Source organism: Bufo bufo, chromosome 1, assembly GCF_905171765.1.
Source record: "Bufo bufo chromosome 1, aBufBuf1.1, whole genome shotgun sequence".
NCBI lineage: Eukaryota > Metazoa > Chordata > Amphibia > Anura > Bufonidae > Bufo > Bufo bufo.
Window position 1 is genome coordinate 67,515,887 of NC_053389.1, and position 26,209 is coordinate 67,542,095.

The window sequence follows — 26,209 nt, forward strand, 5'->3', positions numbered from 1 at the left end:
GGGATGGAGGAGATAGGAAATCTATTTGATAACCTGAGATAGTATTCAGGATCCATGAGTCTGAAAGGATCCATGAGTCTGAGGTTAGCGAAACCCAAGTCTGGAAAAAATGTTTCAGTCTTCCCCCTAAGGGTATGTGGGAATAGTTTAGGGTAGAAAAGCTTACCTGATGATGGTCTTGATATAGGGAAGCCTCGATGGCCTCGGGCTCTCCATGGGCGTCCTCTGGTAGGGAAGAATGGTGTAGGTATGGCAGAAGATGTGGAGGTGGTAGGTCTGTTTTCTGTGTGGTCGGGGACCTGTTGAGACTGTCTCAAGTATGAGGTTCGGCTGGGAAAGCAAACCCTGCCTTTCCCATCCCTGCCCAAAAATTTTGGTTGCCCTACTTTTTTAAGGGATGTTTTTGCTTTGTCGAGAGAGGTAAATACTCCGACAAATTTTCCAATTTCTTTAATGAGGGTGTCTCCGAAGAGAAGACCCTCTGCTGAGGAATCTGGTTCTGAGTTAGCCAGGTGAGAAAGCTGTGGGTCCAGCTTCATTAAGACATTTCATCTTCGTCTCTCTGCACTGATGGCAGACTTAATATTGCCGAAGAAGCATATGGCTCTTTGGGCCCAGCCGTGGAGTACTGCAGTATCTACTGGTTGGCCTGTAGCGGCAGCTTGTTCGGAAAGGTCTAGTATTTTTGTTAGAGGTCCTAATAGGTCTAGGAGTTTGTCTTGACATAATTTGAATGACCTGTCCAGGCCTCTTTTGGGATTTCTACCCGTTTTATTTAGGTATTTGGTGATGATGGGGTCTAATTCCGGAGTCTGGGAAATTTTCTGAGGCAGGGTAGGTCTCGGACACTGCACTTTCAATTTATTCCTTGAAGCTTTGTCTAGGGATTTGTTGACCCATAAAGATAAGAATTTTGAGATTTGAGGATGGGGAACCCACTCCCCAGATCTGGGGTGTTTTATTTGGTCAGGGCTGAAAAAGGGGATGCCCTGACTATCCAGTATTAGGGAGTCCGAGAGCTGGATAGCTGGGACTGACTCGTCAGGACTATCTGATGAGTCCTCTTCAGAATAAAAAGGCAATCCGTCTTCCGAGTCAGAGTCAGACTCACTGGATGGGGATATGGAAGACATTTCTTTGTAAGCCCTCTTACTGGCTGTCATAGCCCGGCTATTATTAGTCTCCTCCCGGGCGGAGGGTCTTTTGTGGGATTTTTCGCCACCTTTATCATTACCGCTTAAGATATGCGTGTTTTCATTGGGTATTTGACCCGTCCCCATGGTCTGGGTTTTAGAAATATTGGGGATATTAGGGTTCGCTACAGAACCTCCTCTTTCTGGCAATCTTGCCTGATTTTTGGAATCCTTTAGCTAATTCCGCGATGGAATCTTCTGCGGAAAGGAAGTTATCTGAAGGGGTAGAAGGGTAGACCTGAGGTGTTCTTTGGTCTATTACTAACGAAAGAGATTTTGAAATGGAGTCTTGGAGAGAAACCATGGCAGATTGTATGGCCACTGATACTGATCTAGAAACAGATTGGTCCACCATATGTTGGATGGACTCCGTGGTTACTACCTCATAGTTAACCGGCATGGGTTGACTAGTCGGTTGTTCTTGTGAGGGATTCATGTTGCTAATGTGTGAGGAAAGATAAGGGAAAGAAAAACTGGAGTAAATAGGAGAGATATGTAAATGACATTAAACATATATATATATATATATATATACAGTACAGACCAAAAGTTTGGACACACCTTCTCATTAAAAGAGTTTTCTTTATATTCATGACTATGAAGGCATCAAAACTATGAATTAACACATGTGGAATTATATACATAACAAACAAGTGTGAAACAACTGAAAATATGTCATATTCTAGGTTCTTCAAAGTAGCCACCTTTTGCTTTGATTACTGCTTTGCACACTCTTGGCATTCTCTTGATGAGCTTCAAGAGGTAGTCCCCTGAAATGGTCTTCCAACAGTCTTGAAGGAGTTCCCAGAGATGCTTAGCACTTGTTGGCCCTTTTGCCTTCACTCTGCGGTCCAGCTCACCCCAAACCATCTTGATTGGGTTCAGGTCCGGTGACTGTGGAGGCCAGATCATCTGGCGCAGCACCCCATCACTCTCCTTCATGGTCAAATAGCCCTTACTTTCAAAGTTTTCCCAATTTTTCGGCTGACTGACTGACCTTCATTTCTTAAAGTAATGATGGCCACTCGTTTTTCTTTACTTAGCTGCTTTTTTCTTGCCATAATACAAATTCTAACAATCTATTCAGTAGGACTATCAGCTGTGTATCCACCTGACTTCTCCTCAACGCCACTGATGGTCCCAACCCCATTTATAAGGCAAGAAATCCCACTTATTAAACCTGACAGGGCACACCTGTGAAGTGAAAACCATTTCAGGGGACTACCTCTTGAAGCTCATCAAGAGAATGCCAAGAGTGTGCAAAGCAGTAATCAAAGCAAAAGGTGGCTACTTTGAAGAACCTAGAATATGACATATGTTCAGTTGTTTCACACTTGTTTGTTATGTATATAATTCCACATGTGTTAATTCATAGTTTTGATGCCTTCAGTGTGAATCTACAATTTTCATCGTCATGAAAATAAAGAAAACTCTTTGAATGAGAAGGTGTGTCCAAACTTTTGGTCTGTACTATATCTATATATATATATATATATATATATATATAAAAATGACTGTATTAGGTATACTTACAGAGGAAATGAGGAAAGTTATAATTAATTAATTAATTGATTAATTAGTCGAGTGTACTCAGTGAGAGGTGTGGAGTATGCTCTGTGAGGTGAAGAGACGCACTCTGAGATGAAATCGGGAGCGCGTGCGAATTACCATACAGATTAAGCAGAGCGCCCGAAATCTTGAGATATCCGAGATTACGGCGTTCAGTGTAAGATGGCGCTTCTGAATGCAAGGGGACGAACGGGAGACTCGTATAGAGGTAATAGAAGTAAGTAAGACAACGTTAAAGGTGACAGAAAAGAGCAGAAGATTATAATAGTGGTTAAAACTAAAATTCTTATGCGCTAGTGGAATAAACGGCGATAGGGGATTCAATAGGCAACATATAGGTAATACGAATATAATTAAAACTATTAAAGCAATTAATTCGCAAATTTTTACCACAAATATGAATTATAATAACAGAAGAAAAAATCTATACGCATCTCTTGTTTGGGAGCAGCAAGAAAGAGGAGGGGTCTATGCTCTCTTCACCTTTATATAAACTGGGATGCTTATTGCTTGACTACCTGTGATTCCTCATTTACATACTGATTACCTGTTTTGAAAAAACTTTTCATTCACCTGTTGTAATAGTTCTTGCTGCTATGGGAGTAGTAAAAGAAAGTTAAGCACAATGAGAGCCGCCTGTTGCAATAAAATTAGGATTTATTTCATATTGTGCTAACTATTCGCCTCCCTTCACTCTGCCTTCTGCAGTGTACGGCATAGGTTTCCTACCATGAGGAGCACATCTGTCACCCATAGGCTCCCATTTCTAAAAAATGTTGAGGTACATATTTGTATGTACCTTCTGTATGGATGGAATAGTGTACTCTGCTGCAATATTCCCTACAGCAAGAAAACAGCAAAACCAAAGTATGGGGGTCAGAAGGAGAATCGGGGTCTATTGATCCCTTTGATGTCTGTGACAGGAGCTCTCGTGTAGGGGAAGAGCAGTATGAAAAGAGCTCTTATATTTTGTTGGAACTTTCTCTAAATCTCAGTTTCCTCGTCCATTGCTCACTTGTTCCTACTATGCTCCAATTTTGCTGTATGCCTATTCCTGTAAAATACACTGCGTGCAGAATTATTAGGCAAATGAGTATTTTGACCACATCATCCTCTTTATGCATGTTGTCTTACTCCAAGCTGTATAGGCTCGAAAGCCTACTACCAATTAAGCATATTAGGTGATGTGCATCTCTGTAATGAGAAGGGGTGTGGTCTAATGACATCATCACCCTATATTAGGTGTGCATAATTATTAGGCAACTTCCTTTCCTTTGGCAAAATGGGTCAAAAGAAGGACTTGACAGGCTCAGAAAAGTCAAAAATAGTGAGATATCTTGCAGAGGGATGCAGCACTCTTAAAATTGCAAAGCTTCTGAAGCGTGATCATCGAACAATCAAGCGTTTCATTCAAAATAGTCAACAGGGTCGCAAGAAGCGTGTGGAAAAACCAAGGCGCAAAATAACTGCCCATGAACTGAGAAAAGTCAAGCGTGCAGCTGCCAAGATGCCACTTGCCACCAGTTTGGCCATATTTCAGAGCTGCAACATCACTGGAGTACCCAAAAGCACAAGGTGTGCAATACTCAGAGACATGGCCAAGGTAAGAAAGGCTGAAAGACGACCACCACTGAACAAGACACACAAGCTGAAACGTCAAGACTGGGCCAAGAAATATCTCAAGACTGATTTTTCTAAGGTTTTATGGACTGATGAAATGAGAGTGAGTCTTGATGGGCCAGATGGATGGGCCCGTGGCTGGATTGGTAAAGGGCAGAGAGCTCCAGTCCGACTCAGACGCCAGCAAGGTGGAGGTGGAGTACTGGTTTGGGCTGGTATCATCAAAGATGAGCTTGTGGGGCCTTTTCGGGTTGAGGATGGAGTCAAGCTCAACTCCCAGTCCTACTGCCAGTTTCTGGAAGACACCTTCTTCAAGCAGTGGTACAGGAAGAAGTCTGCATCCTTCAAGAAAAACATGATTTTCATGCAGGACAATGCTCCATCACACGCGTCCAAGTACTCCACAGCGTGGCTGGCAAGAAAGGGTATAAAAGAAGAAAATCTAATGACATGGCCTCCTTGTTCACCTGATCTGAACCCCATTGAGAACCTGTGGTCCATCATCAAATGTGAGATTTACAAGGAGGGAAAACAGTACACCTCTCTGAACAGTGTCTGGGAGGCTGTGGTTGCTTCTGCACGCAATGTTGATGGTGAACAGATCAAAACACTGACAGAATCCATGGATGGCAGGCTTTTGAGTGTCCTTGCAAAGAAAGGTGGCTATATTGGTCACTGATTTGTTTTTGTTTTGTTTTTGAATGTCAGAAATGTATATTTGTGAATGTTGAGATGTTATATTGGTTTCACTGGTAAAAATAAATAATTGAAATGGGTATATATTTGTTTTTTGTTAAGTTGCCTAATAATTATGCACAGTAATAGTCACCTGCACACACAGATATCCCCCTAAAATAGCTAAAACTAAAAACAAACTAAAAACTACTTCCAAAAATATTCAGCTTTGATATTAATGAGTTTTTTGGGTTCATTGAGAACATGGTTGTTGTTCAATAATAAAATTAATCCTCAAAAATACAACTTGCCTAATAATTCTGCACTCCCTGTATACTGCAGTTGATAAAGGAAGATTTTCATTTTTAAGATCTAAGTATTCTCCCTTTTGACATAATCGTCAGCCCAGTGCCTCATATGTCTTTTTATTGTATAGTATCCGATGCCGTTTTAGATATATAAGTGACTTTCTCATGGGTCAATTCATTGCATTTCTGGGATGCTTGCCTAATGTTGGCTCTGAGTCACATTTCAATAACCTTAATCTCCTAGGCACCAAGAAAAGAACTACAGAATGGCGTGATCCGTGGGTACCAGATTGGCTACAGAGAGAACGGGCCAGGTAGTAACGGCCAGTATAGTATCGTGGAGATGAAAGCTACAGGAGATGGGGAGATCTACACTTTGGACAACATGAAGAAGTTTGCTCAATATGGAGTGGTCGTCCAAGCGTTTAATAGAGCAGGAACTGGACCGTCTTCCACTGAGATCAATGCTACTACCTTAGAGGATGGTGAGTGCGGTATTATTCTCCGTGTTGTATTGTAACTATAGCCGATACGCTAACAGAAGCCAACCCTTAGTACTCTGCAAAAACAGAGAAATATTCTACTTCATAGGATGGCTACAGGTGAGCATACATGTAGAGGTGACTCTAGTAATCTGGATGGACTGGGTCTCCAGAGGATTCTCCAGTGAGACGCACAGCAACAAATAGGACATGTCCTATACTTTGCCGCAACATGTGGACCATGGACCCATTGAAGTCAGTGGGCCTCACCGTGATGCGGCATGAACACAGCTTCAGTTTGCAGACCACAAAATACTTACGGTTGTGTCAATGCACCCTAAAAGTCCAGCAGAAGACAACCCATTTGGAGCCTATCACCTCATGCACACAACCGTGGTTTTGGTCTGCATCCAATCCGTATTTTTGGCAGACCCGTTCATTTCATTGGGGCAGCAAAAGATGCGGACAGCACACCCATGTGCAGTCCGCATCCATAAGTCTGTTCCGCAGCCCTGCATTTTGCAGACATTTCTGAAGGTCCCATGCAGGTCCCAATACATATTCACACGCCATGGAAAATTTCTCTTTGCTACTTACTCCTGCGGACTCTGCACAAGAAGGCCAGCAGATTAGCCTGATGTGGACTAGCCCCATTGAACGGGGTGAATCCTCGTGCACATCAGACCAGAATTCAGTGGGCCAAAATATGGTACATGTCAAATTTACGGTTTGCAAATCTGACATGTGTGAACATACCTTGCTTGAGCATACGCTATTGTACAGGATCGCATCTCTATGAATTACCATGGAACATGGTGCCATTCTCTTATGTCCCATGCATATGGTGTCGGACAGAAAATACGCTATATGGCTCCATACATACTTCCCTAGAAGTCTGCTGGCTCCATGCTATGGGTAAATGACTATTATACCAGGTCATTTCTGTTCATATGACATTAGAGCTCGATTGACATATACTGTACACTGAGAAGAGCTCCAGGCATATATACCAAATGTATCCATAGAGCTCCTTTACCCGATGGAGGCTAAACGAGCATCAATATTGTTTATATGCTTATAATGAATGTACATAGTTTTATATGTTATGTATTCATGGGTGTCACTATACTACTGTACTACAATCTACTATATATCATCCACAGTGCCAAGTCAGCCTCCAGAGAACATACGAGCTCTTTCCATCACATCTGACGTGGCTGTAATTTCTTGGTCTGAGCCACCTCGAAGTTCTCTGAATGGGCTTCTTAAGGGTTACAGAGTCATCTACTGGTCACTCTATCCTGATGGAGGTAAGTTTTAAATAAGACAATTAGGAGAGAAAGAAATGGGCTTGAAGTTATTTGGCAGGTGGATTTTTGGTGCTTTAATAAAGAAACCCTCCTGGCTCCCCATTACTCATGCTCATTCTCCTCCCTTCCTGGTGAAAGACTTGTGTTTATACAAAGCAACCAATCTGAGGAAGCAGAGCCACAGGGGGTGGGAGAGAGCAGCATACTGAACCAATAAGGAGACAGAGGGCGTGTCTTAGACTACCTCAGACTCCCTGCAGGCACTGCAGCCAATCTGTAGTCAGAGACTCCAGATCTGCTTAATATAGATGAGATAGAAAGCAGCCAAGCAGCTAGATCTGAAGAAAATTAATAGCAAGTACATATCATTTTTGACCTCCTGACTGGACATTCACCTTAAGAAAGCTTTTGTGTTTTATGGAGAAGATGAAACTTTTTTTATGTAGCACAGCAGGTGTGGATCCACTGGGTCACTGAACAGATTTCACTTAGAGCTTTGACTCTTTGTCATCTCACTCCTATGCGGGAATCTGGACTTTGCTGCAGGGGGATTATCTGCCCACCACCTTTGGAAGTAGTTTCTGTTCAGTGACTGCTGACCCACCTGGGTCATGGCAGCAAGGGGAGAGATGCAGGTGGATGATCAGTGGACAGGCTGAGGTCAATGGAGATGTATTTTGCTAAACCCAGTAAACCAACAACAGGTCAGGGCAAGCGGGTCAGATTGAGCATGATAAACAGGCTGAGGTCAAGCACAGCAGTTTAGAAAGGTCAACTGTGTTTGCACGATCTAGACTGGCGAAGAACCTTACTGCTCAGGCACTTTCCCATAAGGGAAGGCGCCTTAAATGACCCATGGAACACAGCTATCGGACTAGGGACAGATCAGGCACACACTGGACTTTAAAGGACTTGTAGAGTGCACACACGCCCTAAGGGACCAAAGCAAGAACTAGTAGACAGGAGATGGCCAGAAGAGGACTACAGTGTAGCACCAGACAAGACACACTACGGCAACTATGCACGACGGAAGCAGAGGGACACTGGCAGACATGAACCAACAGCAGCAGAGAGCTTCTTGAGGAATCAGGAGATGCTGGGGACACTGACCATCGGCATCACACTATATAGCATGTGGAGGTGTGTATAGTGAAGGTGTATATCATCCCCCTGTATATTTACATCTCAATTTTATTGAATCCTTATTACATCTTTTAGGAGTTCTAATCATATGGAGGTTGTTTGGAGGTTCCTTGTATTGTTTACCGACTGAACCCATCTGTACTGCCAGTCAATGTGTATGATGCATACGTAGACTTCAGTGTAAACAGCAGGTGCACAGACTCGGGGGTGTAGACAGTGCACAATGCCACTGTACAGTCTTGGTCTCCAAGAATATAGTGTAAATTGCAAAGTTTCATCCATGTTTAATATTATCCCATGTTTTCCATCTACTAGATGCTGTACCCTTTTTGTCTGCAGAATGGGGAGAAATGCAGAATATAACCACCCCTCGGGAGCGAGTGGAGCTGAAATCTCTCGAGAAGTTCACCAATTATAGCGTGCAAGTCCTGGCTTACACTCAGGCAGGGGATGGAGTACGCAGCAGTGTGCTGTACCTGCAAACCAAGGAGGACAGTGAGTAGCGTGATGTCTGAGGACGTGGATATTGGAGCATTGCTTGTAACCGGACAGTGAATTGTGTAGTATAACCTGCATGCACACGGCTAACGACTCCTGTATTTGATTCAGTCCCAGGTCCCCCTGCAGGAATTAAAGCTGTACCAGCCTCATCAAGCAGCGTTGTGGTCTCTTGGCTACCTCCAACTAAACCCAATGGCATAATTCGCAAATATACCATATTCTGCTCAGTGCCTGGATCTGGTCAGCCTGTAAGTGTGATGAAACCTAGTAAACCTGTATATTCATGCCACAGTTTATCCATGACCCATCACCTTTAGATCTTTATGAAATTCTGGACTGATAAAACCTTATTACCAGTTGGTCGCTGTCTTTGCCCTTATCTTCTTAGAGGACCTCAGGTTGGACAGGTTCTTATGTGTCTATTCAGTTGGCCAAGTGAAAATGAAGTTGAAGGCACGAAGGTGAACAATAAATGGGGTGGTATTAGGTGAGAAAAACATGGTTGGTGTTGTTCTGGAAACAGCACCACAATTTTCCAATGTCTCTGGTTCTGCAGGTCAACTTCATTCAAGACCAAACGCAGCCCATGGAGAACGAATGTGACCATGTTTTTTTCTATCTTCATATAACCCCTTAAATCTGAAGACAGAGCTAGACGCGTTTTTGTCATTTTCAGGCTCTGTTCACATCTGCGTTGTCGCTTCTGGTTTTTACAAAATACACAACGCTGTGAGGGATCCATCACACAGTGGACACCGAAGGTGTCCAACTGATCCCATTGGTTTACTGGAAGAATAGTGCTGCATGCAGGACTACTTTTTCTTTCAATCTGCAACAGAACAACATAAATGTGAACCTTCCTCTATGAAGATGATTCCTTCCTTTAGTGAAAAGGGTGTCAAAAATGGCGGCGTATTGCTGGGATATGCTATTACTTTATGAACAGTGAGGGCCAGTTCTGAATCTGTGCTATAGCCCCTGCATAGTCTTTCCTTGCACAGCGCCACCTACTGTGCAGGGTAACTGCAGCACAGCTCCTTTCAAGCGAATGACGCCGCTAATAGTTCCCTCTACAGCCAGGCGGTCAGCAGTGAAGAAGCCACAGTGCTGGATCAGTCTCCAGCTTCTTTCTCAGGATGAGTGGGGGTCCCAGAGGTTGGACCTTCAATGATCATAAAGTGATGGCATGTCCTAATATGATACCATCCCTTTTGAGATGGGGTACCCCTTTAATGTATGCTTTATCCTCTCAAACTTTCACTATTATTATTATTTATTTGAGAACGCCATTAATTCCATTGCACTGTACAACTAAGAAGGGGTTCACATAAATAATTTAAAAACACATGTACAACAGGCATGAACTTGGTAACAAACTGGTACAGAGGGGGTGAGGACCCTGCCCGCCAGAGCCTACAATCTACAAGAGAAGAACACAGTAGGTGAGGGTAGGGCTGCTCATCTGGCTGTGTGGTGGCAGCATGCCTATTGCAGGTGGTAGGCTTTACTAAAGAGTAGGGTTTTCAGGTTGTTTTTGAAGGTTTGACTGTTGGGGGAGAGTGTGGTGTACTGCGGTATTGGGTTCCAGAGTAGGGGAGAGGTACGTGAGAAATCTTGTAGGTGATTATGAGAGGAACAGACAAAAGGAGAACAAAGGAGGTCCTGTGAGGATCTGAGATTATGTGTGGGGACATCTCGGGAAAAGCAGGTCAGAGATGTAAGGAGGGTACAGAGTAGTTGTTAGTATTTCAAACAAAATTTGCTGGGTAATGGGGAGCCAGTAAAGGACTTGGCAGATGGGGGAGAAGCAGAGGAGAAAGGAGGGGAGAGGTGGATTAACCAGACAGCAGGGTGGAGGATAGATTGGAGGCATGAGATGGTACTAGATGGGATGCAACAGAGAAGGATGTTGCAGTAGTCCAGGTGGGAGATGATGAGGGCATGCACTTGCATTTTAGTTGACTCAGAATGCTGTCACGTGCCCCTTCAGCTTCCATTACTACTGTTTCCAGCAAGCTCTGTGTTCTCTGCCACCCGATGTTTTCTATTCCTCTCTCTAAGGGAGGAAGATTCATCTTAATAAAATGGAAATCTTTGAAGTTTTTACTCTTTTGAAGTTTTTTTCCCCCTCAGTCTCTAGATGGAAAAGATGATGCTGCTGGCTAAAAAGTAGCAGCTAATTAGCTTTAATTAGGTATGAGTTAAATAATTTTCTTATATGCAATTCCTAAAGCCACATTGTATGCATGTTAACACTTTGCCATCCAAATTTTCAGCTTTTTCTACCTTGACGTTGTGATTTGTAACTGACCTGATTTTTTTTTTAAAGGCACCCAGTGAATACGAGACCAGCCCAGAATTTCTACATTACCGGATTATGCATCTTCTTCGAGGGCAGCAGTACATGCTCTGGGTAGCGGCTGTGACATCAGCAGGACGGGGCAACGTGAGTGAAAGGGTGATGATTGAGCCTGCAGGAAAAGGTAGGGACCGATTTTCTGTACTTTTACATTAAAATCATATGAAATATGGAATACAATAGAATTATGTTAGGATTTCAGCTGCCATAATAATGAGAGCCATATATTCTATCACAGCTCCTGCCAAAATTATATCATTTGGTGGCACAGTCAGTACACCCTGGATGAAGGATGTCCGACTGCCATGCAGTTCTGTAGGGGATCCAGCTCCAGCCATGAAATGGACTAAAGACAGGTAATTTTGAGTTATTAACCTTTAAATCATGTTATTTTAGCAATCTTGGTCCACAGATCTTCAAGGGACATGAGTTTCCACTTCCATGGAACAATAAAAGTTTGAGAAATGTTCTTAAAGAGATTGTCCTCTCTTTTGCTATGAGGACCTATCCTCAGGATAGTATGTGATCCGTGGGGGTTCAACACCCCGCTCCCCACCGATCAGCAGTTTCAGAGTAGCTCCAGCACTGGAACTACACAGCTCCATTCATTTAGTGGATCGAGCTACTTATTGCAGCGTTGCTCCCATTTACATTAGTGGGAACACCATTGCAGTAACCAGCTCTGTCCATCAGGGGGGTGTCAGCAAGGTGTGGAACCCCAAGTTGATCACCAAGGTGTCGAACCCCCACCATTCAGATATTGATGGTCTATCCTGAGGACAGGCCATCAGTAGTAAAGGAGTGGACAACCCTTTTAAGGTTCTTGACTATTGCTTGAACGTTGCACCTTTTTGTCAGACATTGATGACTTCCTTCAGGTTAGCTGTAAGGACATGACATGTCAGAAAATATGGAATTTCTTTGGTGTCATTATAGACTTCAAGTGTATCCATCCTGCCATGGCAATGAAAATCTCTGTCTCTTCTCCCATAGTGAGGACTCTGCTATTCCAGTGGCACTAGATGGGCATAGGGTAATTCACCCGAATGGCACTCTCACACTACGTTCTGTCAAAGCAGAAGATTCTGGATACTACACTTGCACAGCCACTAACACTCTGGGTTTTGACACAATAATTGTTAATCTCCTTGTGCAAGGTAAGAAGGGAAGGTCTGGCAGATCATTCATGGACAGAGTTGAGGGCTACATGATAAAGGAAGAGAATTGTAGTCTAATCATTAAAAGTTATATTGTGTCGTAACTACTTGTCTCATTTCTCCTGAAGTCCCTCCTGACCAGCCTCGCCTCACAGTGTCTAAATCTTCAGCTTCATCTATAACATTGGCCTGGATCCCAGGAGACAATGGTGGAAGCTCTATAAGAGGTATATTTATGTTGTCATCTTGCAGTATCATTCAATGCAAGTTGTGTTTGGTTTGCTTGTAAAAGAGTCCATTCCTCCTGACGTCCCCATACACATGCATGCTCGGTGTCACTGCATAAAAGGATCAAGCATTGAAATTTAAGTTGCCCAATCCTTCTTTCCTCCATTCTCTTCTGTCAGGGAGAGTAAGGAGACCCCCATACACATTAGATAGCTGGCCCCACCAAAATTGTTATGTTCGGCTAATGATGTCTAATGTGTATGGGGACCTTTAGGTTGTACATTGAGACCTGTATTGTAGCGGTGCACAACCTTTGGTTCTGGTTCAAGGGTTACATCAGATTCAAGCACCCCTAAGGGGCGTAATAAAACTTAAAAGGGGTATTCCCCCTGGCATAACGTCAGTATATCAGTGATGGTTCCACTACTAGGATGCTCACTTATTGGAGAAAAGGGGTTCCAATGCCACATCAGAGAGTAGGAGTATGTATGTCTCTCTCCACTATAGTTTATGGGAGTGGCTTTTCATAAATACCATAAACTACAAGGTGTAGTCCCCCACACATGCATGGCCAGCTTTCTACCTCATGTCCTACTGTAGGGAGGACAGGGCATCAGGGGATTTATGGGGCACCACAGAAAATACCACGCTTGCACTGCCCCTTCACGGCTTCACTAGGCATAACACAGTATAGTAATATGGGGTTCATGGTTGGAGGTCACACACAATGACATCACGCCCTTGAACCCCTGCTTTAGAGCTACCAGTACTTTATAAGGCCAGGTTAAGATATGCGTTCTGGTAGAAGAACGGACTACTGGAGTTCATCGTATCCAGCATAGCCAGATAGCACCTTGCACCACCAGATCCATTTGACTATAATGGGATCTGAATAGGGGTCTGGCACTTTCCATGACACATACAGTATTTTTTGACCGCCAGAAGCCAGCATTTATGCCGGAAAGCATCTTAAACCCTCTTCAGATCCCACTATAGTCAGTGGGATGTGGTGGTGCACGGCAGTATCTGTCTATGCCGGATTCAGTGAACCCTGCTGGTCTGTTCCTCAACCAGAGTTCACAATGCATATGTGAACCCAGCCTAAAATGTTCTCTTTTCCACCTTTAGGATTTGTCCTACAGTACTCTGTAGATAATGGAGAAGAGTGGAGGGATGTTTTCATCAGTTCCTCTGAGCGATCATTCCGCCTGGAGAATTTGCGATGTGGAACTTGGTATAAAGTTAAGCTGGCAGCCAAGAACAGTGTTGGAGCTGGAAGAATCAGCGAAATCATCGAGGCCAAGACTCATGGGAGAGGTAAGAACTTCCTTACTAGAGAATTTCCATTTCATCCCCTTTACCTCTGCTTGTTCATTTTTGATCATCTCCCTTGCTCAGCCTCTATCATTGTGGCATTCTAACATTGCCTTATATTTCACCATCATTACTTTGGCATTTTGACCCTTTTTCTTTTTCTTATTTTTACAGAACCATCTTTTAACAAAGACCAGCCCCTCTTCACTCACGTGAACTCAACTCATGCCCGCCTGAACCTCCATGGATGGAACAGTGGAGGATGTCCCATTACGTCTGTAATCCTAGAGTACCGTCCACGCAACAGCTGGCAATGGCAGAGCCTGAAGGCTAATGTTACAAGTGACGTCTTCCTCACCGACCTCCGAGAGGCCACCTGGTACGAGCTGAAGATGAGGGCATGTAACAGTGCTGGATGCGGAAATGAGACGTCACAGTTTGCAACACTGGACTATGATGGGAGTAAGTACGCTGTCTGTATTGCGTCTGTGAGGCCCGGCTTACTGTACTGTATCAGGTTTTTCTTTTATACCCTGAAGGATTCCATTTTTACAGTTTACAAATAAGGCCCCATTCAGACGACCGTGTGGAACGGGTAGTGACCCATTTATTTTCAATGGGGCCTGGAAAAGATGCGGACAGCACACAGGTGCTGTCCGCATCTGCACTTCCAGTCTGCAGCGCCGAACTTCCGGGCCGTGGCTCCGCAAAGAAATAGAACATGTCCTATTCTTGTCCACAATAGCGGACAAGAATAGGCATTTTCTATTATAGTGCCCATGTGCACATGGTCGGTGTCAGTGTTTTGCGGATCCACCAAACACTTACGGACATGTGAATGGACCCTAAGAGCACAAATAATTGGGTCAGAAAATGGAATATTTGTAAATAAAGGCACCATACAGATTTGGCACCCTGTCACTGGAAAATATGCTACATAAAACATAACTTTTATTGAGCATATAGTAAAAACCAGGACATGGTAACTTTCACCAACCTGGAGGCCTCAAACACATAAATTGCAGTAAATTGTCAAGTGGTGCCAGGAGCTGACCGGATCTCCTGGGCACGTGGGTGATGTAAGTGACTCCTATGTAGGCCTTGAAATTGATGCATGTTTTCTTATGGTGCCCAGGTGTCTTTTACATCTAGCCGAAGGGCATTTTTTCTGTGCATCTTTATTGTGGAGTTACTTCCTATTTTGTATTGTGATTCCCATGATGAACCAGTGCTTGTCAGGACAGTGTAGAGATTTAATAGGGTGCATTTAGGGGGAGGTTCCTATGTGGGGTTGCTCCTTCTGAGTCATCTGACTAAATAAAAATTGACTTTGCCAGGGGTCTTAAAAATTGATTAAAACCATATCGAAGGCACATCTCCCAACCGTCCCAGATTTCCTGGGAAGTCTGGACATGTCCTGCCAACTGCTCCATCAGCTCTCCTTTATTACCACAACCCACATTGCTGTTTGACTAATATACCCTCTGCACCCAGAACTGCTGCGGGGCAGTATGGTGTCTCAGTGGTTAGCACTGTTGTCACTGGGGTCCTGGGTTCAAATCTGACTATGGTCAACCTTATCCAAGGCTAACATAAGATGTAATATTAAGATATGTATTAGTCACCCTGAACGACATGTAATAATAATACATATTATATAAGGGTTACTAATACCGTACATAGTGGCTTAAGGATAACAAAGTCAGTGTTTTGGAGCGGCCATCACAAAGCCCTGATCTCAATCCTATTGGAAATCTATAGGCAAAGCTGAAAAGGCAGGTGCGAGCAAGGCGACCAACAAACATGGCTCAGTCACAGCAGTTTTGTCAGGAGGAATGGGCCCAAATTCCGACCAACTATTGTGAGAAGCTTGTGGAAGGATATCCAAAACGTTTGACCCAAGTAATACAATTTAAGGGTCCATTCAGACGTCCGTAGTGCGGATCCGCAATACACCCGGCCGGCACCCCCATAGAACTGCCTATCCTGCATGGTGACATTAGACTGGGTGTGCATGGGCAGGGGTACAAGAAAGAAAGTAAAAAAACATGGCCATCATTTTGCCATTTCCTATCAAAAATATAAAGACATAATAGTGGCCGTTCATCCAAGAAAACAGGAAGCAGTTGCCCACAGCAGCCAATCAGATTTCAGCTCTCATTTTTCAGCAGCCCTTTAGAAAATGAAAGCTGAGATCTGATTGGCTGCTTCCTGTTTCCTTTGCAGGATGAATCTCCCCCATCCCACCTGTATATTTTGGAGAGGATACAGCACGCGATGGCCGCGCTCACGTCTTTCATGTGCAGTTCGATGCTTTGGGGCATTCATTCAAATAAACACTGCAGTTAATGACAAACCCCTGGTGTTTGATGTAAAAGAAGCCATTTCTATTCATTTATTAATCCCACACCTCGCATTTCACACTCTCCGACAAGCCTTTGATCTCTAGAACTAGTTTTACAGAAACTTTTTTTTGTGACAGGTTTTAATTTAGCTGGAAAAACATATTTTTAAAGGGTTCTGCGCATGTGAACGTGTGTCTTTGATTTGCTGCTCTGAAGAGATGGATATTCATTTAGAATAGGCCAATGCATGATGTACTGAGGATGGTATTTGGCCGGGTCTAGAATGTACCATAAATACATATACTGCCCCCTGTTGTTCATTTCACCCCTGGATGACGCTGGTCACTATGTCTTCGCTATAGTTGTTCATAGTTTGCTTGGCTGTAGTTAAATGACTGTAAAGTATTAGAAAAACATGTCTGCTTTCTTCTTAGAACAGCGCCACACCTGTCCACAGGATGTATATGGTATTGCAGTTCAGCCCTGTTCTATTTAGTGGAGCCGAGTTGTAATAACAGGCACAATCCATGGACGGGTGTGGAGCTGTTTTAGGAAATCACTTGACATGTCTGTTTTAGGAAATAATTTTATTCCCCATAATCACAGAATTCTGGAACGCATTTTCTTAAAACTCTATGTTGTGCCATTCCTCTACTTTTCCCATTAGAAATGTATGTATAAAGATACCACTGGGTGTTACCAGTTGTGGGGGGGAGGTCTCTGCACAGTCTGACACTGTCCAGTCGCTGCTGACAATGTCAGACGGTGTAGGTACACACCTCTTTGAGAAAAGAAATGCTAACGCCCAGTTGACAAGTTACTAAAAAAAAATGTCTAATAGGAATAACAGAGGAACAACACAACACATTATAAGAAAAGATACTACAGAATTGTTATTTCATGTGGTATTCATTTAAGTACTATAAGTTGCTGGCCAAGGCCAGTATTGGCTAGTATTGCAGCAAACAGCGGGTCTGTAATATGCGGTCACCGGTCGTGTGCTCCCATTTATTTGTTCTATTTTTTTACGGTGTGGACGGATCACGGACCCATTCAACTTTAATGGGTCTGGATCTGTTGCGGCAGCCCCACGGATGGTGCCCGTGCATTGGGGACTGCAAATTGCGGTCCCCAATGCACGGAACGGCCTCACAACGGCTGTGTGCAAGAGGCCTGACAGACATGTCAGGAGAGGTGACAGCTCCTCTTTAGTTTTCTATATTTGTGTTAACACTGGACACTATGGTCCTTCATTGATTTCATCAGGTGTCCAGTCATAAGAACCCTTTACATGGGCTGACTGAGCAGACAATTACTATGAATGAACCATTCAGTCCTGATGATTGTCTGCTCATAAGAGGTGAGAGCAGCAATCATCTCTTCTGTATGGGGACGAGTGATCACTACTGCGATCTAGCATCCCCATAGAGAATCATTATTTCTGGCCAGCAAATCCCCATTTACACAAGGTGGCGGCTATAGACAGATTTGCACAGATTTTTTGACTCTTAAAGTCATTGTCCAGGATTTTGATGTTGATGGCCTAGCCTCAGGATAAGCCATCAATATTACATCAGTGTGGGTCCAACACCCTTCCAATCAGAATGACACAACTTCATCCATTATGTATTAAATTAAGCTGGTTACTGCTGCTCCCATTGAAGTGAATGGGAGCAGCGCTGCAATAACCAGTTACGTACACTACACAATGGACTAAGCTGTGTAGTTCTGGGACTATAGCTACTTGGGAACAGCTGATCATCGGGATGTCGGACCCCCACCAATCTGATATTGATAGCCTTATGAACTTTCTAAATAGTCTTCATAAAAAAATTTCAACCATTTTGCTTCTGCAGAGTCCTTCACCTATCTGCTGGTGCTGCCAAGTCAGACATAGATAGGGAGGAAAGTGAACACACATGGCAGTTTGCAGGGGAAGAAAGCAGCATCCTGGACACACAAATCCATCATATACAGATTACAGTATTAGGCTTCATGCACACGACCGTTGTTTTGGTCCGCATCCGAGCCGCAGTTTTTGTGGCTCAGATGCGGACCCATTCACTTCAATGGGGCCGCAAAAGATGCGTACAGCACTCCGTGTGCTGTCCGCATCCATTGCTCCGTTCCGTGGTCCGGAAAAAAATATATAACCTGTCCTATTCTTGTCTGTTTTGCGGACAAGAATAGGCAGTTATATCAATGGCTGTCCGTGTCGTTCCGCAATTTGCGGAACGCACACGGACGCCATCCGTGTTTTGCAGACCGCAAAACATACAACGGTCGTGTGCATCAAGCCTTACTAGAAGGGAAAAGTCTGAAACTAGGAGCTGGTTGCAAACTGAATATCAGGTGGTCTGAGAATAAATGAAGGAATGAAGAGTGCAGACTGAAACTTAGTGCAACTTTATTTTTAACTCGAAGTGTATTGTAAGGGTATTTTTAAGTACTGGAAGTTCTGTCCCCTTTAATTTTGTCCTCTTTAATATTATGTTTAATACTCTGTGTAGTAAAGTTTTCTTTGTACTGTAGTGGTTTAGAGATAGTACCCATCCCCCATTGTGCTGATAAGAACCCATTCCTGAGTGATCTCAGAGACATGCATGATGCACACTGGAGGAGGGGCTGATGGGAATAACTGTGGACTTAATTCTAGGTAGGATGTAAGGGTTGATTTGCCCTATCTCTTGTACACCCTAGGTTGTCGTCCATGAGCTATGACATGGCGACCGGAGTGCCACCCCATATTGCATGTTGCATATTTAGGCTAATGATGTTTATTTACTTTTTATTATTCTGTGTGGTTTGTTTGTGTTACCGTATATTTAATCACACTTAGTAAATAAATGTATTCACTTGGCCTGCATAAGCTTATTCATTCTCAAATCTTTTGAATTCACGTTACATTACACAAAGTAACCAATATCATATGTAAAAGTAATTTATCCATTTAAAAGGCGTCCATAGCTTTTGTGAGACTTAAAAGCCTAAAAGTGATATATGGGTGTCTGCAAGGTCCTAGAACAAGTAGCAATGTCAAATGCCTACCAAATTACCGGTATATGTAAATGCTATTTTTCGTACATATTGTTCTAGCTATGAGGAATATTTGGGTTGAACTTAATATTGGTCTTCTTCTACAGGTACAATTCCACCCATTAAGTCAGCACAAGGTGAGGGAGATGATGTGAAGAAACTGTTCTCCATCGCTTGTCCTGTGATCTTGGCCACATTGGGAGTAGCCCTTTTGTTTATTATACGGAAGAAGAGGAAAGAGAAGAGACTGAAGAGGTTGAGAGGTGAGTAGAGGTCTCTAGTCCTGGACCAACGTGACCATGGAGGTATCTGCAAATCCTGTGACCCTCAAGTAGCGCGTGCAGCTTTAGAACTGACTGCCTTGCAAATAATAGACTAAGTTTGAACATACGGATCTTATCTCTATTTCCATTTTAGTATTACCTTGTTCTGTCGCCATGATGTTTAATTAAAGAATTTCTGAATTTGTTTTACAGATGCAAAAAGTCTTGCAGAGATGCTGATCAGGTGAGAGTCATTCTACAATGTATCCTATAATTTTTAATATTTACCTGTGTTATTACCACATGCTATAAATGATTCATTCCTATATTATGATTGATTGCATTGATTATTATACCGTCTCCGCATTGTGTGGCCAGTGTGAAATCTTTCTTGCTTATTCATCATTGTTGTTGTTTTTTTGTAAGTTTCTAAACTCGCAACCTTTTATTCTTTATTCCAGCAAAAATAATCGCAGCTTTGACACGCCTGTGAAGGGTCCACCTGCTGGACCGAGATTACACATTGATATTCCCAGGGTGCAGCTCCTCATTGAGGATAAAGAGGGTGTCAAGCAGCTTGGTAAGAATCATCTTATACATAGATGAGAGAGTTCCACTCCAAAACATGCCACCATCCCCGTCCCAATGCTGGGCCCGGGCAGCAGGGCGAGGGGTTAGTGATAGTATTTGTACATTATCTCTAGTAGTCAGAGAGGATTATGGGTCAATATCTAATATCTTTGGGGGTTTAGACTGGTAAATGGGTCATTAGTATTATCGCTGGATGTCTAGGGGTGTTAGGGCTTAAAGGGGTTATCTAGGATTTTGATATTGATCATCAATATCAGATCGGTGGAGGTCTGAGTCCCAGCATCCCCGACGATCAGCTGTTTGAAAAGGCGGGTTGTGCCCCCCGTCCATTGGATAGCGACTGTGCTTGATATTGAAGCTCAGGCCATTCACTTGAATGGGAATAAGCTGCGCCTAGAGGCCATGTGACCGATATAAGGTGACATCACTGGCCTAGGAAGAGGCCTAAGTGCTCACCAATCTGGTATTGATGCCCTATCCTGAGTATAGGCCATCAATATAAAAAAAAAAAGGATTACCCCTTTAACATGTGATATTATTGGTGGTCTAGGTCAGTAATGGGGCTGATTATACCTATAATTCCATTTTACCTAGTATAAATGATATCCAGACTAATATTTAGTATAGCTCTCCATAGCGATGCGTGAGCTTGCTTTAAATCCTATTACGTTAATATCGATCTCAGTACATTATAATAACATTGCTATATGTTTTCTTTCTTATCTCTTGAGCAGGTGACGATAAAGCAACACTGCCTGTAACAGATCCTGAATTTAGCCAGACTGTAAACCCACAAAGCTTTTGCACTGGAGTTTCCTTGCATCACCCTGCACTGATACAAAATACAGGACCACTCATTGACATGTCCGACATTAGACCGGGAACAAGTATGTAATCAAAATGTCAACATTTGCAATTTAGTTACTGAGTTACTGCCTGTATTGTATTTCAGAGCTGTATTCACAATCTTGCAGGCTTCAGAGCTGAAATCTCCCAGCATTCTTTGCTGTGTCATTGTGTACACAGAGCTTGCTGTGGTAATTGATTTGCATTCTTGGAAGTATAAGCTTGACACCATAGCCTGTACAGTATATTAGCTCAAAAGCCTACGTACTTTCATACATGCGGCACAGCAATCCAGCAGGCTGTTGCGGCAGCTTACCAGAGTTTTCCGGATCCGGCATGCCTGTCACACCCCATAGAATGGGATCTGGCAGGAATCTGGCTGCTCCCTGGCATTCGGACAGAAAAAAAATCTCTGCAAATTATAGGCTCCAGCGATGATAGGCCCTATCCGACTAGGCCGGACCCGGAGAACTCCAGCAGGCTGTTCCTCTGTCGAATTGCTGTAGCACATATGTGGGGCTAGATACAATTAGGCATTTGGGTCAATAAGCTTACTAACTGCTCTCAAAAGAAACCAGCAGAACTATGGATGCAGATCTTTACTATAAGCATTTACTACATAACACAATATTTTATGTATATTAAAGGGGTTATCCCATGACTAATGTAAAAAATAAAAACCAAACATCATATAGTCCAGGACAACCTCTTTCTAACAAAGTTAGAACCAGCCCTGTACCTCACATGGGTCCAGAGATCTCCCCATTCATTGCTCTGCTAGATTTATATCAAGTTGACAGCTCAGGGGAGTGTCTTTTCTGCTGCAGCTCAGGGGGCGTGTCTCAGCTCTCCCTATAACAGCTCAGGGGGCGTGTCCATGTTCTCCCTATCACAGCTCAGGAGGCAGTTGAAGGATGAAACTGAGCATGTGCGGCCTTTTCAGTGAGCAGGGCAAAGAAATATAAAAAAACAAGCAGCAGGTGGCGCTATACAGATACATTTTATTGAATAGCTCAGTGGCTATGCTACATTTTTTATTACATGCAATTGCAAAAGTATTCAGATCCAGGTGCTGGTTTCAAAACTGTAGAATATTTTTCATGGGACAACCCCTTTAAGTCTCTCGCTGAACTGTGAAACAGTGGGCATACACTATGATATCAAACATAGAAAATACACACAAAAAAAACAACAGTTCCTTCCTTTAACTTTTTTATCCTATTTTGTCTCATATTACAATCAAAACTGAGAAATATCTAAATTAATCTTTTGTGTGTCTCTGGAGCTCAAGCAAATCTCCCCTCCTCCTCATTGTCCTGAATGTAACTGTAAGACAAGTGTTTGCAGCAGGAGCCTCCCCCCCCCATCCCTTCTCTCTGTCTGCAATATGACAAAATACATTGTTAAAGGGGTTATCCCATGATTAAGGAAAAGAAAAATCAAAATCAGACATCATATAGTAAATGACAATCTCTTTCTCACAAAGTTAGAACCAGCCCTGTACCTCACATGGATCCAGAGATCTCCACATTCATTGCTCTGCTAGATTTCTATCAAGCTGACAGCTCAAGGGGAGTGTCTTTTCTGCTGCAGCTAAGGGGGCGTGTCTCAGCTCTCCCTATCACAGCTAAGGGGGCGTGTCTCAGCTCACCCTATCACAGCTCAGGAGACAGTTGAAGGATGAAACTGAGCATGTGCGACCTTCTCAGTGATCCGGACAAAGAAATAAGAAAAAGAACAAACAGCAGGTGGCGCTATACAGATACATTTTATTGAATAACTCAGTGGCAATGCTAAATTATTAATCACAAGCAATTACAAAAGTATTCAGATCCAGGTGCTGGTTTGAAAACTCTAGAATTTTATTTGTGGGACAACCCCTTTAAGCCACGCCTTTTGACTAGTACCCTCTACCTACACCATTTCCCATGGGAGATATTAGCTGTGTTCTCTGCAGGATTTCTACACGGCTGTTTTATAAACCTGCAGACTGACAAACCGTGTGCTTCTATCAGTCATCTCTAGGTTTGGTGTTCCTTCAAGAGAGGAGATAACAGTATGTTTCACAGTTTCCTTTAACAATTTGTAAGCTGACAGCGCCATATGGTACATTCTTACCCACAAAACCATTCTAGGGTGAGAGAGGCCGCTTTTGGTAATAACCCGCTTGCTCTGTTTTAACTCTAGACCCAGTTTCTCGGAAAAGCGTGAAATCTGCTCACAGTACCAGGAACAGATATTCAAGTCAGTGGACACTCACCAAATGCCAGAGTTCTACCCCAGCGCGAACTCTGACCTCTGACTGGAGGACTGTTGGTTCTCAACATGGCATTACTGTGACTGAGAGTGATAGTTACAGTGCCAGTCTTTCTCAGGACACAGGTAAGTAAACTTGGCACAAAGTGTGGCCTCTAATCCATAATGGTCATGCACCTCTTACAAATTGCAATAATTAAAATACGTTGGAGTTGGGTTAATGCATTTTGTTTGAGCAACATTTATCTATTGATTTTTTTGTAGACCATCTTCTATAAACAGCACCTGTCACAAGGATCATCCCTATTCAACCAAGCATATGCCTGGTAGGGTTTATCCTGCTGATTACAATCATACCTGTCATGCAAAAATCTGTTGCAGTGTTCCCAAGAAAAAGGCCTTTTATTCTTCATGCAAATTAAGGTTTCAGTGCACCAAGGGGTTGGGCCTAGTCCTCGGAGCACCTCAACTTTCCAGTCCTGGCCACACACATTGCATATAGAATAAAAGTATTTTTCCCAGGGAATGCTGCAAGTATTTGTTAATCAGCAGGGTAAACCCTGCCAGCCAGTATGCCTGGTTTAAGGGTTGATACTACTGTCAGGTACTCTTTAAAGGTGTTGTCCGAGATTTTAATATTGATGACCTATCCTAACGATAGGTCATCAGTATCAGATTGGCAGGGGTGTTGGACTCCCACCAATCTGCTTTGGAAAAGACCCAAACAGCTGATCACTGGTGCTCCGTGATCTCTTCCTAGGCCAGTGATGTCACATTCATTGGTCACGTGGCCTAGGCGCAGCTCCGTCCCATTCAAGTGAAACTGCTGATCAGTGGGGGTGCTGAGTGTCAGACCCCCGCCAATCTGATATTGATGACCTATCCTGAGGATAGGTCATCATATAAAAATCTCAGGAAAACACCTTTAAGTTCTTCATTTGGCTTGAAAGTTTGTGTGCAGCTTCTGGCCATGGGCCCTAGTTGTATATTTTAAAGCTTTTGAGAAAGTTCTTGAATTCCTATGGACAGTTGTGGTGAAGTTACCTTGTCCATATATTTTTCTTTGCAGATAAGGGTCGCAACAGTATGGTCTCCACAGAAAGTGCATCCTCCACGTATGAAGAACTAGCACGTGCCTACGAGCATGCCAAGCTGGAAGAGCAGTTACAGCACGCCAAGTTTGAGATCACCGAGTGCTTCATCTCAGACAGTTCCTCTGATCAAATGACAACTGGAACCAATGACAATGGCGATAGCATGACCTCTATGAGCACTCCCTCTGAACCAGGCATCTGCCGCTTTACTGCTTCCCCTCCCAAACCACAGGACAGCGATCCAACCAAGAATGTGGCTGTGCCCATCCCCCACAGAGCAAAAAGTAAGCTGCACTCTCTCATCTATATACGGGCCCTTAGTTACTTTAAAAATGTCTTCTGTTTCAAAAATGTTACCTGTCACTTCAGTGGCTTTATATGTAACACAGTTACTATGTATCCCCGGTGTTCCAGCTGGCAGGTACAGCAAACAATGCCTGGGATTGGCCGGAAAAATATTGCAACGGTTTTGGTCCAGCTCACTCACGCCATATTTGCCGGGTAGTGGCCGGATTTCTGCTAGACCGCATTCTAGTCAATGGGGTCCGTCGGGAAGGCGGTAGTATCTGGCAGTGCCGGATCCAGCAAACTCCGGCAGGCTGTTCTGTGCTGCAACAGCCTGTTGGCGTTCCCTGATGCAAGTGTGAAACTAGCCTAAGCTGATGTATGACAAAATCAACCTTAATTGGGCATAAATCAACTTAGAAGAGAGTTCAGAAGAGGAGAGAAAGGGTCTGGAGATCGAGCTGCCAGCCAGCATGATGGATTTATCACAGAATGGCTTTCTGCTGCTGATATAAAGTGTGCAATATAGCAGCTGTAAAAGCCAAACCATGCAACATTTTTTTTTATAAAAACCTAAAAAAATGCTTTTAACCAGAAATACATTAAAATCAATAAAATGGCTCCAAATTAGAAGTTACTTCCTCGCTGTATGTAAAGGACTTAATCGCTTACCATTCTTTTTCTTTCTTTCAGGTGAATATTGCAATCTCCCCATGTACATGAAATCTGACCCCCATTTTCGTAAGCCAGACCCCCATGACTCTTGTCCAGTTGTGCCGCCCAGAGAGGCATCTATGCGCAATCTATCTCGGGGCTATCACTCTCGCCATCTTACTTTGGAGCCAGGTGCCAAGCCCCCACCTGGTCTATCGCACCAAGCCCCATCCAGTGTGAACTTACCTCAACGGACTCTGCACATGGCTGGGTCATCTGCCTCTGCCCCATCAGCCCCAGCAGCTACAGCACCCTCTGCCCCTGCTGACCCTGCTGCTTCTGCTGGACCTTTAGAAAATCGCCTGCCTACCCAACACAGCAAGATGGGAGGTTCCCGGGACTCTTTGCTGGAAATGAGCAGCTCTGGAGCTGGTCGGGCACAAAAACAAGGAGCTGGAGCTTACTCCAAATCTTACACTTTGGTCTGACACCTGCCCATGCAAACACACCCTACCCCACTTAATCACAGACTGCAAAGACCCTTCCCCCTCCGCAGTGTCTTGGCTGTATTTCTATATTTTGAAAAACATTTCAAAAAAGAAAAGAAAAAAAACCCACAAAGGACGAATGAAGAATTTAACAAAAACTTGGTGATTGACATTTTTGTATGAAAAATAACTATTTTCTTCTTCGGGATAAAAAAAAAAATAATAAGAAAAGAAACCTGTATTTTATCTGTAGAAGGGTGAAGTAGGAGCGAGAGTGAGGACACGGTGAGTGAGTGTGCCGTATGCAGTGAGTGTGAAGGTCGCTGGTCGCAGTAGCATGTTAATGCAAATCTCAAGACACATATGGATTTACGTAAACCTTTAAAGTGAACCTGTCACCCACTTCTAAAGCCATATCTGGTGTTTACAATCCAATAAAGATTTTCTAGAAATTGCTTTGAACTGTTGACTCCTGGTGAGGGATAGGTGCAC

At 43.4% G+C, this 26,209-nt stretch overlaps 1 protein-coding gene across 2 annotated transcripts in view; it reads left to right on the forward strand.

Annotated features, from left to right (window-relative positions):
- DSCAML1 (DS cell adhesion molecule like 1) overlaps positions 1 to 25,765 on the forward strand; it is a 192,002-nt gene extending 166,237 nt beyond the window's left edge. Inside the window, exons 16-32 of one of the 2 annotated variants that reach the window (XM_040425824.1) lie at positions 5,610 to 5,850; positions 7,011 to 7,157; positions 8,640 to 8,795; positions 8,910 to 9,049; positions 11,131 to 11,284; positions 11,399 to 11,516; positions 12,154 to 12,317; positions 12,446 to 12,544; positions 13,674 to 13,862; positions 14,034 to 14,321; positions 19,348 to 19,503; positions 19,717 to 19,747; positions 19,965 to 20,083; positions 20,826 to 20,981; positions 23,128 to 23,322; positions 24,266 to 24,574; positions 25,269 to 25,765. In XM_040425824.1, coding sequence (XP_040281758.1) covers positions 5,610 to 5,850; positions 7,011 to 7,157; positions 8,640 to 8,795; positions 8,910 to 9,049; positions 11,131 to 11,284; positions 11,399 to 11,516; positions 12,154 to 12,317; positions 12,446 to 12,544; positions 13,674 to 13,862; positions 14,034 to 14,321; positions 19,348 to 19,503; positions 19,717 to 19,747; positions 19,965 to 20,083; positions 20,826 to 20,981; positions 23,128 to 23,322; positions 24,266 to 24,574; positions 25,269 to 25,717 — 3,111 coding nt within the window. In that variant the 3' untranslated portion in view covers positions 25,718 to 25,765. The remainder of the gene's footprint in view (positions 1 to 5,609; positions 5,851 to 7,010; positions 7,158 to 8,639; positions 8,796 to 8,909; positions 9,050 to 11,130; positions 11,285 to 11,398; positions 11,517 to 12,153; positions 12,318 to 12,445; positions 12,545 to 13,673; positions 13,863 to 14,033; positions 14,322 to 19,347; positions 19,504 to 19,716; positions 19,748 to 19,964; positions 20,084 to 20,825; positions 20,982 to 23,127; positions 23,323 to 24,265; positions 24,575 to 25,268) is intronic. The other variant, XM_040425831.1, reaches the window with a different exon arrangement.
- The last annotated feature ends 444 nt before the right edge of the window (positions 25,766 to 26,209 follow it).